The sequence below is a fragment of the Balaenoptera borealis genome (assembly GCF_965194805.1).
Source record: "Balaenoptera borealis genome assembly, chromosome: 12".
In the NCBI taxonomy this organism is placed as follows: domain Eukaryota; kingdom Metazoa; phylum Chordata; class Mammalia; order Artiodactyla; family Balaenopteridae; genus Balaenoptera; species Balaenoptera borealis.
In genome coordinates this window covers 77,147,592-77,162,815 of record NC_138869.1, presented here as the reverse complement: position 1 = coordinate 77,162,815, position 15,224 = coordinate 77,147,592, and the positions used below count along the sequence as shown (strand labels likewise).

The 15,224-nt window shown below is 53.1% G+C and overlaps 2 protein-coding genes across 4 annotated transcripts in view; one reads left to right on the top strand and one right to left on the bottom strand.

Annotated features, from left to right (window-relative positions):
* Positions 1–6,332: 6,332 nt before the first annotated feature.
* Positions 6,333–9,327, top strand: DNPH1 (2'-deoxynucleoside 5'-phosphate N-hydrolase 1; the record flags this gene model as incomplete). Its single annotated transcript, XM_082347256.1, is given in 6 exon segments — positions 6,333–6,726; positions 8,188–8,256; positions 8,429–8,434; positions 8,437–8,538; positions 8,729–8,788; positions 8,791–9,327. Coding segments are annotated over 6 exon segments (735 nt in total). The 3' UTR covers positions 8,895–9,327.
* A 78-nt stretch (positions 9,328–9,405) lies between these two features.
* CUL9 (cullin 9) overlaps positions 9,406–15,224 on the bottom strand; it is a 39,186-nt gene continuing 33,367 nt past the window's right edge. For 2 of the 3 annotated variants that reach the window (XM_082345464.1, XM_082345465.1), the window contains 10 exons: positions 13,193–13,333; positions 12,899–13,063; positions 12,569–12,732; positions 12,108–12,201; positions 11,505–11,579; positions 11,247–11,357; positions 11,010–11,127; positions 10,547–10,680; positions 9,856–9,929; positions 9,406–9,775 (listed from right to left, as the gene is read on the bottom strand). In XM_082345464.1, coding sequence (XP_082201590.1) covers positions 9,571–9,775; positions 9,856–9,929; positions 10,547–10,680; positions 11,010–11,127; positions 11,247–11,357; positions 11,505–11,579; positions 12,108–12,201; positions 12,569–12,732; positions 12,899–13,063; positions 13,193–13,333 — 1,281 coding nt within the window. In that variant the 3' untranslated portion in view covers positions 9,406–9,570. Of the gene's footprint in view, positions 9,776–9,855; positions 9,930–10,546; positions 10,881–11,009; positions 11,128–11,246; positions 11,358–11,504; positions 11,580–12,107; positions 12,202–12,568; positions 12,733–12,898; positions 13,064–13,192; positions 13,334–15,224 lie in introns of those variants that run through there. The other variant, XM_082345466.1, reaches the window with a different exon arrangement.

The following is a 15,224-nucleotide window of genomic DNA, read 5'->3' as shown; positions in this document are numbered from 1 at the left end:
CTTATCTTTGCTTCCTCTGTATGTAATGTTTTCTACTCCTCTGGCTACTTTTACGATTTTCTCTTTATCACTGTTTTTAAGCTACTTGATTATGATGTGCCTTGGTGTAGTTGTATGCATGTTTCTTTTTTTTTTAAGTTTTTTAAAAATATTTATTTATTTATTTGGCTGCACCTGGTCTTAGTTGCAGCACATGGGATCTTTCGTTGCAGCGCGCGGGCTTTGTTGCCGTGCACGAGCTTCTCTCTAGTGTGGCATGCGGGCTTAGTTGCCTCTAGCTGTGGCATGGCATGTGGGATCTTAGTTCCCCGACCAGGGATCGAACCCGAGTCCCCTGCATTGGAAGGTGGATTCTTAACCACTGGACCACCAGGGAAGTCTCTGTATGTATGTTTCTTGTGCTTGGGGTTTGTTGAGCATCTTGTATCTGTGGATTTATAGTTTTCATCAAGTTCAGAATACTTTTGGCCACGATTTACTCAAATATTTTTTCTACTCTTCTCTTTCCTTCAGGGACTCCAAATATTCTGTCTACTAGGCTGCTTGAAGTTGCCCTGCAGCTCACTGAGCTTTGTTCATTTTTTTCCCAGTCTTTTCTCTCACCGTGTTTCATTTTGGATAGTTTCTACTGCTATTTATTCAACTTTATTCATCTTTGCTTTTGCAGCATGTAATCTGGTATGAATCCCATTCAATGTATTTTTTTTTATTGTAGTTTACATTTATAGAAGTTTGACCTGGGTCTTTTAAAAATCTTCCATATTTAATTTTCCTTCTAACTTCTTAAACACATGGAATAGTAATAACTCTTTTAACAAACTGTCTACTAATTTTATTATCGGAATCATTTCTGAAACCATTTCAGTTGGTTTATCTTTCCACTGTAGGTCATACATTTCTGCTCCTTTCCATACTGTAATTTTTTAAATTGGATGCCAAATATTGTTAATTTTACCTTGTGGTGTCCTGGATATTTTTGTGCTTCAGTAAATACTCTTGAGCTTTGATCTGGGATGCAATTAATTTACTTAGAAACAGTTTGATCCTTTCAAGGCTTACTTTTTAAGTCTTCATTAGGAGGGAACTGAGAAGCATCTAGTCTGGGCCTAATTTTCCCCACCACTGAGGCAAACCCTTTGGTATCATTTACCCAATGCCCCAAGAATTATGAGGTTTTACTCCTTCAGCTGGAGGGAAAGGCATGATTTGCATCTTGTGTGGGCTCCAAAGATTGTTCTCTCTGTTCATTCAGATGGTTCTTTTCCCACCTCAGATACTTTCCTCACACATGTGTGCTGATCAGTCCTCAGCTGACTGTCCCAGGGAACCCTCTGAAGATTCCAGAGCTCTCTGACCTATCCTGTGCTCTATCCTGCAAACTAGCTGCCTTGGCCTCCCCTTCCGTCTCCTCAGCTCAAGGAGACAGCCAGGCTCAGCCTGGATCCCTCCTGCCTGCAGCCTAGAAACCCTGCAGACAATACTCTCACCTGGCTTGTTTCGTCTTTCAGGAGTCACTGTCTTAGGCCGCCTGATGGCCAATGTTCAAACGTCATTGTTCCATGTATCCTCCCAGTTTTTTGGTTGTTAAACATGGGAAGGTATACAGCAAAGGAAACCATCAACAGGATGAAAAGGCAGCCTACGAAGTGGGAGAAAATATTACAAATCATATATCTGATGAGCAGCTAATATCTAAAAAATGTAAAGAATTCATACAACTCAAGAAAATCTGATTTAAAAATGGGTAGAATGAGCCAGTTTGCAGGGCAGAAGTTGAGACACAGATGTAGAGAATGGACATATGGACACCAAGGGGGGAAAACTGCGGTGGGGTGGGGATGGTGGTGTGCTGAATTGAGCGATTGGGATTGAAATGTATACACTGATGTGTATAAAATTGATGCCTAATAAGAACCTGCAGTATAAAAAAACAAACAAAACAACTAATACTAAACTTTCATTGGGCTATTTGTATGGAAATATGTTAATATAAATGTTTCAGACATTACATGAAATTTCTAAAAATCTTAAAAAAAAAAAAAAAATGGGTAGAGGATCTGAATAGACATTTTTCCAAAGAAGACGTACAAATGAACAACAGATACGTGAGAAGTTGCCTAACATCATTAATCATCAGGAAAATGTAAATCAAAACCACAATGAGGACTCCCCTGGTGATGCAGTGGTTAAGAATCCACCTGCCAATGCATGGGACACGGGTTCAAGCCCTGGTCCGGGAAGATCCCACATGCCGCGGAGCAACTAAGCCCGTGCGCCACACATACTGAGCCTGCGCTCTAGAGCCCACGAGCTACAACCACTGAGCCTGTGTGCCACAACTACTGAAGCCTGCACGCCTAGAGCCCATGCTCCGAAACAAGAGAAGCCACCGCAATGAGAAGCCTGCACACTGCAAGGAAGAGTAGCTCCTGCTCTCCACAACCAGAGAAAAAAGCCCGCGCGCAGCAACGAAGACCCAACGCAGCAAAAAAAAAAAAAAAAAATTTACAAATGAACTAATATGATCTTCAATTTGCTTTTTCTTACATAACTTCTTTTTAATTCATCTGTATTTGTTACAACGTTTAAAGGAGGATGTGACTTGAGCACTACATTTCTATTCACAAAACTTGCTCTCAGTTACTTTTCAAACGGCTTTACAACATGCCTAGGTAGGATTATAATCTTGCTACTCTAAACAATAATTTTCTTTGGAAAACAAGCCCTATGTATGGATAGTGACTCCCATCAAGTTGGTTCGGTTTAACATACTAATTTCTAGAGGCCTGGCACATGCAGTTGATAACTACAGGGGATGGAAGTTTTAAAAAGTAGATCCCAGAAGATGAAAAGTTGCTTTAACGAATATTTTTCTTTTAAACATCAAGGTATATGCTTCAGAACACTTCAGTGACAAAAGATTTGGTCTACTAAAGAATCCGCTTGATAGCTAGACACTTCAGACCACGAAGTTAACATAGGTTACATACACCTTACAACAAACGCTACTTCCGTCTGTTAAAATAAAATTCCATCTGTTAAAATGCCATTATGAAACTAGGAAAGAAGAACTAGCTGTGCTTTAATGCCTAAAGTATCACAGTATCACACTTAGTAGAAAGAAATCTTATCTTCCCCTTAAGTAGTTGTCAAGACATACAGATTTTTAAATGTAACAACAAAAGAAATACTTGAAAAAATATTATCAGGGGGAATGGAGACAGTGTTGAACACGTAGCCAATTTGCATCACAATAGGACAGCGGGAAATTGAATATGCATATAGGTGAAACAAGATCATAAATTGGTCATAAATTGATAATTGTTGAATCTCATTATATTGATACTATTTTCAGTACTTTATTTTTGCCTTTTTGAAAACAGCTTTAGGGCTTCCCTGGTGGCGCAGTAGTTGGGAATCCGCCTGCCAATGCAAGGGACACAGGTTCGAGCCCTGGTCCGGGAAGATCCCACATGCCGCAGAGCAACTAAGCCCATGCGCCGCAACTAAGCCCGTGTGCCACAACTACTGAGCCTGCGCTTTAGAGCCCGTGAGCCACAACTACTGAGCCCATGTGCCACAACTACTGAAGCCCGCACGCCTAGAGCCTGTGCTCCGCAACACGAGAGGCCACCACAATGAGAAGCCTGCGCATTGCAACGAAGAGTAGCCCCGCTCGCCACAACCAGAGAAAAGCCCACGTGCAGCAGTGAAGACCCAATGCAGCCAAAAATAAAATAAATAAAATAAAATAAGTTTATAAAAATAAATAAATAAATAAAAACAGCTTTATGAGGAATAACTTACATGTCAATAAAGTTTGCCGTTTGTAAGTGTACAATTTAATATTTTGTAAATTTATAGACTTGTGCAATCTTCACTACAGTCCAGTTTTCGAACATCTCCATCACCCCAGAAGATTTCCTTGGGCCCTACCCTGCAGTCATTTCCCACTCCCACCCCAGCCCTCCACTGCTCTGCTTTCTGTATCTCTAAATATGCCCTTTCTGGACATTTCACTTAAATACAATCATGCAATAGACAGTCTTCTGCTGCTCCCTTTACTGGTATATAAGTTGGATACACTGACCTGCCCACCACCCTTGGTCCCCCAACCCATCACTTAGTGCCCTGTCCCTCCAACTCAGGCCTCTCTGCACTGAGCCGAGGATCTGAGCTGCCAGCCATGGCTGGCTCTGCATCCTCACCCAACTCAACTGTGGACACAGAACCAATCGCAGGGCTTTATATCCCATTTAGAGAAACAGACAAAATATCTCTCTCCTCTTTCTCCTTCAGCCTGAGGTGGGGATGCCAGGCACATCAGAAGTGCGGGAGCTAAGGAGACGGAGGCCGGCTTATTTTCTTGAAGACACCGAGGCAGAAACAAGATGCTCTGTGTCTATATGTGAACATGTGTTCCTCACCTGTGGCGAGAACCAGAGGACGGCATGACTGAGGGTAGGGAGAGTGAAGGAGGTTGCCCCTCAAGGCCTCTGGCACCTGAGGCCAGCCTCCTAAGTGTGCAGCTGTGGCTGTGTGTGCAAAGGTGCTGAGAGCACTAGTGCACAGCTGTGCACACACGTTTGCCCCATGGTTCGTGTATCTTTGGAGCTGGGTCCATCAGAGGACAGAGGTAGCCTAAGATGTCTTTGCCTTCTCTTTGTGTCTTTGCATTTTAAAAAAATGGTTATTGTGTCTGCTCTGTCACTCCATGCTTTGGTGTTTTATAGTTAATCAGGAAGAATTCAGAAGAAACCTCCGATGATGCGCTCCTCTGGGGAATGGGATTGGGGTCTCAGGACTCCCTTTCCACTGTGTACTCTCTCATTCCATTTGAAGTTTTTGTCCTATATTTGTGTAATTTTCAAAATAAAATGAGGGAGAAATCATTGTTATTACCAGTGAGCCATGGTGTGTTTGCCTGGCTCCCTGCAGACTCTGCTTCTATTAGCTTAGTCTAGGGCTGAGCAGATTACAAAGTGCTATCAAATGCAGCTGCTCATTTAATCCACTCATTCATTCAACAAATATTTGATAAATGTTTCCTATGTGCCAGGCACAGTTTTAGAAGCTAGGGATAAAAAAATAGAGAAAAATGCCTGTCCTTCTGGGGACTTACATTCTACTGAGTGTAGAAAGACATACAACAAAATTAATCAGTTATATGGTAATGAGAGGAGAAAAGACAAGGCACAGGAGGGTGATAGAGATGGGAGGCTGCCATATTGAAGAGGGTGGTCAGGGAAGGTGACCTGAACAGACTTGGAGGAGGTAAGGGAGTGACCAGGGAGCTCTCTGGGAGAAAAGGGTTCCAGAGAACAGCAAATGCAAAGGATCTGAGGAAGAGCATGTCCAGCTTGCTTGAGGAAGAGCCAGAAAGGCAGCGTGGCTGCAAAACAGCCAGTGAGAGTAATGGAGCTGGGATGAGAGAGGTAAGAGGGTCACCAGATCCTGTGGGGCTGGTGGGCCACTGCAGGGGTTTTGGGTTTTACCCCAAGTGAGGTGGGAGCCATTGGAGGGTTTGGCTGAGGAGGACATGACCTAATGAATGTGTTCACAGGGTCCCCCTGCTGGAGACCAGACTGTGTAGCAGGAAAGTGAGGTGACAGTGAGGAGGCTGTTGAGAGAGGTGGTGGAGGCTTGGAGGAGGGGGTGGCAGCGGAGGTGGTGGAGGTGTAACCAAGCAGGACCTTATGGGGTCTTCCCGGGACAGACCCCTTTCCCATATCCTCTGCTTTAGCTGCTCTCTGAAGTACCTAGATAACACTATCTGCACATTTTCTGAGTTGTTTGGCAGATGCTCAAACCACCACCAAATGGAAGAAATTAACTACCTGATGACCATGCGCTCGTAGCCCCCAGACCTAAGGGAACCTGAGGATTGATAATGTTCACCCCTGTGACACGGCCCCGTTACCTCACCATCAACCAATCAGAGAATTGTGCTCTAGTTAATCTCCTACCCTGGGACTCCCCTCCCTCTCCTGGCCTTTAAAAATGCTTTCCTGAACCCCAAGGGGGAGTTTGGGTTTTTTGAGCACTCCTGTCCTGAACTCCTTGCTTGGAACCCTGCAGTAATCGCTGCCCTTTCCTTCACCACAACCAGGTGTCTGCAGAGAGGCTTTGGGGGGGGGGGGGCGGGGTGGGCTGACCCAAGGTTGGTTCCCCAACAGGTGGGCGTCAGAATCTGTATTTATTTGGAAAGGAGAAGTCACCCGTAGGGGTTGCCGATAGATTGGAGGTAGGGTTTGATGGAAAGAGAAGAGTCAAAACTGACTCCAAGCTTTGGGACCTGAAGAGCTGGGAGGATGAAGTTGCCTTTGGCAGAGATGCGGTGGCCTGGGGGCGGCGGGGAGCAGTGTATAAGATCGGGAGGACCCCGCCTTCTGCCTGGACGAGTTAAAGAAGTCCGGGAGGCGGTGGATTCCCACACGTGGGTACGGTTGACGTCTCCATTTCACAAGTGTGGACACTCCTGCACCGGAGCCCCGCAGGCGGGCCGGGTCACGTGCCGTAGGCGGGCGCCCCCTGGCGCGGGGAGGGAAGTGCGGCGGCGGCGGCGGCCGGAGCGCGGGGAGCCGGGCCGCCCCTCCTTGTACTTCGGCGGGAGCATCCCCGGCGGACGCGAGGACCGGGAGCTGTACGGGAGGATCGTGTCGCGGCTGCGGCGCTTTGGGGCGGAGCTCACCGAGCACGTGGCGACCGCCGATCAGGGCGCGCGCGGTGAGGCCGCCGGGGAGCGGGGCGCGGTCAGCCGGGAGGGCGAGGGCAGGTCCGGCCCCTCGACCCAGGCCCGCTCTCCTGCGGGGAAGCTCCCGGCAGGGCCCGTGCCCGATAAGGAAAGGCGGCCCGCGTGCGTCCTACCTGTGAGCCCACTCTCCGCATTCAGTTACTATCTTGACCTTTGGGTCCTTCTTGGAAAACTTTGTCGGGCTCTTCCCGGAGGCGTTTGTAGAGAGGAGCAGAACGGAGTGGGCCGGGCTGCTTCAGCGAGATGCCTCACCCGCTGGCATCTTCTCTCCCACCTAGGACTAACGCTTTCCCTCGTGCTACCCCTCTTTGGGCCGAGGTATCAGCCCTCCCTCAGACCCGGCAGACCCCAGCTCCCGCGACCACCGTCTCTCTCAGGCCCTCTGATCAGACTGTTACCAGTATGTGCTGCTCCTGCGGCGTGATTGGCCCGGAATCTGGCTGACTTTCTACTTTGGAAATGGTGCCAGAACTCTTGTACTTCTCAGAAAACCTTAAGTGTTTTCCCCTTTCCCCACCAGGGGCAGATCCAGGATCTGAGGGACCCAATGCAATTCTGGGCGACCTCTTTCAAAAGACGAAATCACAAATCACAATTGCTGGGGCTTTGGGAAGGGCCTGTGCAAGCCAGGGACCCTGAAGCTTAAGTCTTTTTGGTTTCGGGGTCTGTGCCCCCCTGCCTGGTGGCTCTCCAACTTTACTGTGCTCAACAATCATCTGCGGGAGCATGTTGAAAATGCAGATTCTGGGATAAAGCCTTAGAGTCCACTTTTAACAAGTTCTCCAGTTATTCTGCTCTGATCTGGGGGGCTGTGAGCCTCGTGCTCCTAGTGGATTTTAATCAAGCTGGAAAGCTGGGCTCCTTGCCCTGTGACCCCAGCGCCTCGCCTGCCTTCCTTGCCGACACCCCTACTGGTTACACTCTGCATTCCGGCACTGGTTCTCAAACTTACCTGGCTATGAGAATCACCTGGAGAGCAGCCTGGGCTCACTGACACCTGGGTCTTTGTAGTTTGGTCAAGTTCTCGGGTGGTTCTCATACCCACCACAGCTTGAGAGTCTATGAGGCCCTAGTTTCCCTGCACGGGGCCAGCCTCTTGGTACTGCCTGCCTTTCCCCCACCTGGGATGCGATTCCTCATTCTCTCCACCCCGATCACTGACCCACGGTGAATTAGTTCTTCCTTCCCTTCATCTCATCTGTATCACTCCTCTGGCCCTAATCACACATCCCCTTGCACAGGAGTGAATTTTTCTTTCGGGCTGTTTCATTTCCTCACTCATTTTCATGGAATCTTAGTGTTGGGTGGGCCCCTGGAGGTCATCTCTTCTGTCTCCCCGCTTCCATGAGCAGGGTGGGCCTGAGAGGGTCGAGAGCAGAGGAGAGGAACTGAGGACCAGGGCGAGCCGTTGACCAGCTTTCCCTCGACCACAGGGGAAGAGGCTGCTGGGGGCGACAGGCTCATCCATGAGAGGGACCTGGCCTGGCTGCAGCAGGCAGAGGGTGAGTGGCGCTGCCCCCTGCCTGCAAACTCCCCTGGGGTCTTAGATCCCCTGGACATGCCTGGCCTCCCCACCTAGAAGGGACTTTCTAGAGCTCCCTCCCCACTACAGCCAGACTCTGTCATGTCTCCCTTACAAGCCCGAGTGAGCCTTGGTCTCCTCTTTCTTCCCAGTGGTTGTGTAGAAGTGGCCCAGCCCTCTCTGGGTGTAGGCTACGAGCTGGGCCGGGCCGTGGCCCGCAATAAACCAGTCCTGTGCCTGTTCCGCCCGCAGTCTGGCCGAGGTGAGCACTCCCAGCCCTGGATGGCCGCCCCTGCCTCCCTCCCCAGCTCTCTGAGGACCCCACCCTCCGCTCCTTCCTTGCGGGGGGGGGGGGGGGGTCTGAGCACAGTGCCCACCCAAAAAGGGACAGGAAAGGGAGGGGAGGGGGGAGTGTGGGAGGGAGCCACCTTCACCTCCCTCCTCCTCCTCAGTGCTCTCAGCCACGATCCGGGGAGCAGCCGAAGGCTCGCGGGTCCAGGTGTGGGGCTACGAGGCGGAAGAGGCAGCGGCGTGCTGGATGGATACTTTGCAGCGGATCCTCCCGAGCGGGAGGCTGCTCCCCTGACCCCCCCACTTGACCTCACCCCAGCTTATTAAATTCTCCTGACCCCAGACTTGCTCTAGTACCATTCCTACCCCTTAGCCCCAGTACCAGATTCATGGCATGTTTACAATTCTAACTTTCCGTCTGTGTGAGAGTGGGGTGGGGGCAGGTCCCCCATAATATCCTCTTAACACCCCACTTCACTTCAAGATGTAGAGACCCTTTAAAGGTCCACAGGCCCCCAAGACGAGGATACTTCCTAACGCCCTCAAGCTCCCCCCAGGAACACTCAGGAGTGTGGAGGAAGCTGATCGATCGTGGGAGTGGCCATTCCTCTCTGTCTCTGATGCAGGGCTGGGTCTGAGGCAAGTGGGCCAGCCTGTCCCTGGCCCTGTACCACGTGGACCTTTATTTCCCTTTATCGGTGTAAGTCACACAGGTCTGCTGTGGACTTTCTCTTAGGATGGAAGTCTGGACGCCTAAAGAAAACAGTAAAGGAGGAGGAGGGTTGGGTGTGTGCAATGGAGGGGGAAGTTGAAGTGGCCCATTGAGGAAGCTGTCTGGTCTGCTTCCAGAGAAGTATATGAAAAAAAGTTTATTCAGTGAACAGAAGACGGTGCCGCAGACACTGGTAACCGCCTACCCTCAAGACAGGGGGAAGGGTGCCCTCCTGAGCCCGTCCGTGGCCCCAGGACTCTGGCGGCTCCAGCGCTCCCTGCATCCTACCCCTCAATCGTAGCCCTCGTCGTCTTCCTCCTCGTCGCCAAAGAAGAAAGTCTCTCGGTCCAGGTTCTCAGACTCCTCGTCATAGGAGAAGCTGTCATTGTCCAGCTCCTCTTCAAACTCATCCTGCTGCCACTCAGGCACATCGTCCTCGTCGTCGTCGTCCTCCTCCTCCTCCTCCTCCGCCTGCAGCCCCGAGGAGCCCTGGGGCCTGGGAGAGCGCCACGCTCAGCCCCAGAGGAAGCCTGGCGCCTCCCACGCCCCCTCCGTGGCTCTGCCCCCTCCACTCACTGACTGCCGGGCACGTTGGATCCTTTCGCCTCCCGGGCCTCTGATGATGGGCTCTGGAGACCAACCCGGAAATCCTGGCAAGGAGACGGGAGGATGCGGGGAGCAGGAGAGTAGAGGACACGGGGCCTCTGTGCCCAGCCTCGCTTCACCCAGCGTCCCCTGAGGGCTGAGGGGGGCCCGGCCCCTGCCAGGAATGCACCCCCCCCCCAGCACCGCCCTCCACAAGCCACTGCCTCTGTGTAATGTGACTCAGAGGTGGTCTCCAGAGACCCAGGATACTGCGGTGAGGCACCACCCCCGCTTCCCATGTATGTTCACGCCTTTTCTGCCCAAGTTACTACCAGTCCGTAAGCTCTCTGAGGGTGGGATTCCTAGTTTAGACTCGACATCAGAGTATTAGAGCCAGAAAGAACCTCAGATCCCCTATTCCGGTGGATGCCAGTCCCCTGCCCCCAGTCCTAGGATTCTAAATCCACGTCTGCAAAGAATCTTCTGAAAAAGCTCCCCAAGTGATTCTGGGGAGCAAGCAACTGGCCAAATACCCTTGATCTGGGATAACCAACTCCATTTTGCAGGAAATGCCAGGTGGCTAAGGGGCAGGCCTGGGAGCTAGGATGCACGCCAGGTCCATTTGCCCTTGACGCCTTTCCTTCAGGATCCCCCAGGGCGGCCGGGCCGGCTGGGCGGCTACCTGGGTGGAGTGCTGCAGGATGGCCAGCAGCCGCTCCTGGATCCGCCGCAGCAGCTCCAGGCCCGTGCTGAGGTGCTCTGCCCGCAGGAGGCGCAGCGAGGAGGCCAGGTCTCTGCAGCGCAGCAGGGTCTCTTCTGCAGAGGGGGCAGGGTACGGGGGCTCCCTCCCTTCTTCCCGTCCTTCCACAGATGCATACTGGACGCCCACTATGTGCCACCCACATCTACCGGGGCCTAGTGCCTAGAGGTGGGGACAGGTCGTAACCAAAGCAAAGGTCGGGTGAAGGTCTGTGTACTGTGTACCTGAGGACTGGAACTCTGTAACGGCGATAAGGCTATGAAGGGCAGGAAGGGGACAGAATGAAGGTGGGCAGCTGGCTCTGGTCACCCACCCGTTTGTGTGTCGGGGCTGGGTGCTGGGGGAGAGGGGGCATGAGAGAGCACCGAGCGGGCAGGGGGCTCACCCAGGAGGATCTGCAGGGCGTTGGTGTGCAGCTCCAGGGCCTCAGTCTGCTGCTCCACCACGTCCATGTGCTCCGTGTCCTGATTGTAGAAGCTGTACACGCAGGCGTAGGCCAGCACCTGCGGAGCCCAGGCCGCCGCTCCCGCTGAGGCCGCCTCCCGCCAGCTTCTTCCTCCCTCCCTCCCTCTCCCAGCCCACCAGACCCCTGGGCACATCGCCCCCCTGCCCCGCCCCACACCTTTCGAGCCTGCTCGAGACCCCGGCAGGCGTCGCTGAGGAAGGTGAAGGATCTGGGTGGGGGCACCTCGTGGATGGCAGATGCGCGGTTCCGCAAGTTCACAGCAAAGTCCTGTGCAGGGAAGGCGGTCAGTGCCAGCACGCGCATCCCCACCCAGTCAGAAGAGCACTCGTCTCCCTGGGACCTCTAGCCTCTGCCCGGCCATCTGGCCCAGCCCTCTGACCTCCTCACCGACCCAGCCGTCTCCGCCCTGCTCACCCGGGCCTGGTGATGGAAAGTACACCTCTCGTTATAGTCCTGGAACCGCTTCTCCTGGCGAGCTGCTTTGCTTACCTGGGAAAGACACGTTGAGAGGGCTGTCGGGTGCTTGGCAGGGCAGGATGAGGTTAATAATCAGGCCAACTACCATTCATGGAGGCCTTCTGATGCTTTACCCAGGTTTTCTCATTCAGTTCTCATAACTGTGAGGTAGGTCAGACTATCATCCTCTTTTACAGATAAGGGCGCTGAGGCCTGGACAGGTTAACTGAGTACACAGCGGAGCCAGGCTCTGACTCAAAGTCCTCGCTCTGCTCTGCGCTGGTGCTTCCTGGGAGTGCCCAGCCCGCCCCGGCCTCTGTAGCCACCTCGGTGTGAGACGTCCGACTCTGGAGCTGAAGGTCTTCATGCACAGACCTCCCAAGATAGAACTCTCAGCACCTGTAGGCCCAGGTGGCTTCTGTCTTCTCCCCACTGAGCCTTCGTCCCAACAGCTGTTCGGCTGCTTGGGACACAGAGACGTCTGTGCCCAGGCCCTGCGGCAGCATCTCATCCTCACTGCCCTTGGGCCTCTGCCCCCTCCTTCCGGCGCCAGCCCCTTACCATGGCGGAGCAGTTGTAATAGTCTTTGTGATTTGGCTTCCAGGACTTGAGGCAGCGCCAGCAGAATCCATGGTTGCATTTGGCACAAGTCATGCTGTGGAGGAAGCTAGCTGGTCAGAGGGCTCCTGCCTCTGGCCAGGGCCACACCAGGAATGCCCAGGGCCTGGACACACCACTGAAGATGCCCTGGTCCCTCTCATGCCCTCTTAGTCTCCTTAACCGTACCAATCCTTACTGACCACACCCTGGCTTCTGAATTCCCCTATACAGCGTAGGCTTAAAAGTGGGGCAAGGAACACTCAGATCCAGGTATCACTCTGGAGGGTGCCGTGAAGGTGGCTGAGTAACTGCCCTTGTCTGCTGAGCTTTCAGGTAGGCCCACTGCCCCTTCCTTCCGCCAGGCCTCCCACCCTCTCCCATGCCCCCCGACCCTGCCGGTGCCCACAGTACCCCCTTCTTACTGCAGACACCCCTCGTTCTTCTCGATGGGAGCCTGACAGCTGGGACAGCGCTTGGAGATGAGCTTGGCCAGATGCTTGCTCTGGGCCTCCACGCTCATGCCATCGTAGTAGCCACCATCATCCACCCACTGAGACATGTGGCCACAGCTGGCAGGGTAGTGTGCCTAGAGCAGGAGGGGCAGTGAGGACGCAGCCCAGCCTTACTGCCGGGAGGGAGGGAGAGGTCAGGTCTGGAGGATGGCAGTGTGGGGAGGACACGGAAGAGTCCTTGTGGGTGGCAGGGAGAGGGGTGGATCCCGGCTCCAGGGCAGAGCCAGGGTGGGCACCCACCTCAGGGAAGCTACAGTTGAAGCAGGAGGCCCAGCCACACTTGGAGCAGGTGGTCCCACAGCCCAGGCCCTGGCGGCACAGGATGCGGTCGCAGCCCTGGGGGTTGGTGCACCAGGTCAGGTTGGCACAGCTCTCCACGTAGCCACGCAGGAGGGCCTTTTCGTACTGTGGGGACACAGGTGCCACGAGGTGAGGGCCTGTCTCTCCGGATGCCACACCTCCGGGCCCCCCGCACCCCGCGTGTCAGCCCACTCCCTGGGGCTGAGCACTGGAGCCTCTCCGAGGAGGCGGTACCTTGGAGATGACCTCTGGCGAGGAGACGATGGTGCGGATGAAGGCCCCCGTGGGCTGGGCGGGGCAGTCAGCAATGGGGCAGGTGCAGTTCAGCACAAGGTTCTGCTCAATTCGAGTTGTCAGGTACTCATTCCAGCAAGACTGGGAGGGACACAGGAGCAGCCGCTCAGGGGCAGCGCGGGAGCAGCACAAGTGTGACTCACCTAGCACCCCTCCCCGACGGCGCACGAGGCCAGAGACAAGCCTGCTTCTACGTCAACCTCGAAACTGACCCTAAGCTTTCTGGCCTCCGTGAGTCTTCCTGAGATTGGTCCAAATTACAGTTCACTTTGAGGATGTGCGGGCCGTGGTAATGTAATTATAATTATTGTTGGGATGGATGTGAAGGGAATGGGTAAAGAGAATCAAGAAAAAGGAGAAGATTGAAGTTCTAAGAAAGATTTGGAGACAGCAAGAAGGTCAGAGAGAAAGTAGGCCTGGGGGGCTGGCCAGGGTCACTGCGCCGCAGCTGCAGCCTCGCCTCCCGGCTCCACTGCTCACCTCAGTGCCTGTCTCGATGCTCCCGCTTCCCCAGACTCAGCCTCCTCCACAAAGCAGCCTCGCCAGCTGCACCCCCAAAGCCTAATCAGCCACCCCACCACTCCCCCAGTCCCCAGTGCTGGAGCCGTCGCAACTCTTGAATCCTTTTCTTGCTTCCACGTCACTGCCCCCGCCAACCCAGGCCATCATCCCCTCAGCCCTCAACTGCCGCAGGAGCCGGTCCCATCAGTGCGCTTCCTTCTCCCATCGCTCCTGACACCATGAGCACCCGAGCCTCCAAAAGACTTCATTAATGACCCTTTCCCTCACACTGCCGATGGCCGAGCTTCCCCAAATGATGCATCCAACCCCTGGAGAGTCCCGCAGGTGGTTTCAAAGCTCCAGGATAAATAAGAAGCACTTCACCGGACTATTTTCACTCAAAGTACTAAACAAAACCAACCCCTTCTATAGTGAAACAAGCCCAGATAAACTGGGAAGTTGAATGCAAAATTCTTGCATTTTTGAGATCATACAGGGGAAATTTCTCCAAATTCAGACCCCCACACTTGCAAGCACACAGGCCATGAGGGCCCCTCACCACCATGGGGTGGGAGCCCTGCCCTGTAGGACGAAGGCCAGCATCTCAGTTCAGAGCCCACTCCACTCCCACAAGGAGCCCCTCTGCTTTGGGTGTGCCCTTGGCTTTTGCTGCCCAGCCAAGTGGAATACGGTCTCCAGCCTGGACTCCCCCTCCCGCTCTCTGCCACTCAAGCCTCACCTTGGGAAACCACCTCCAACTGCTCCAGACCCCAGGATTTCCCGTCTGATCGCTCCTGCATTGCCACTGGCTCCACTTTGGCTGGGATCTCTGCCATCAGCCTGCTTTTCCTCAGTCCCATTTTCTGGCTCCCCGTCTCTTCACCTCTACAGGATGGGGGTACAGTTTGGGCCTGCTCTTCTCTCCCTGGGTGTTGCCAGCCAGGCCTCTCCACTTAATTCCAAATTCAAAGATCCACTGTCCACTTGCCAGTCCCACACAGGTGTCCAACAAAGCAAAAGCAGCTCAAACTTCACTTGGCCAAAACAGATTGAATTTCCCCTCAAAAATCTGCCCTCCAGCCCAAATATTTCCCCCAACTCAGTAAAAGATGACACATCCCCTCCTCCCAGATGCTCAGGTCAAAAACCCAGGAATTGCCTTGATTCCCTTGTCCTAAGCCACCAAAACCTGTCAGCTCTATCTCCAAATGCGTCCCAATCCGTCCACTCCCCTCTTCACTGTCCCTAGGCCCAGCTGCCACCAACTATTGCCTCTTTGTACAACAGTCTCCAAACCAGTGTCCCTACTTCCACTCTTGTTCTGTCCAAGTCTTTTCTCCACAAAAAGTGATCTTTTCAAAAATGGAAATCAGATCATATCATCTCCCTGCTTAAAACCCACCAGGGCTTCCCATAAATTAAAGGCCACTGTCCACCAACCCAACCCATCTGGGCCCCTGTCCACCTCCCA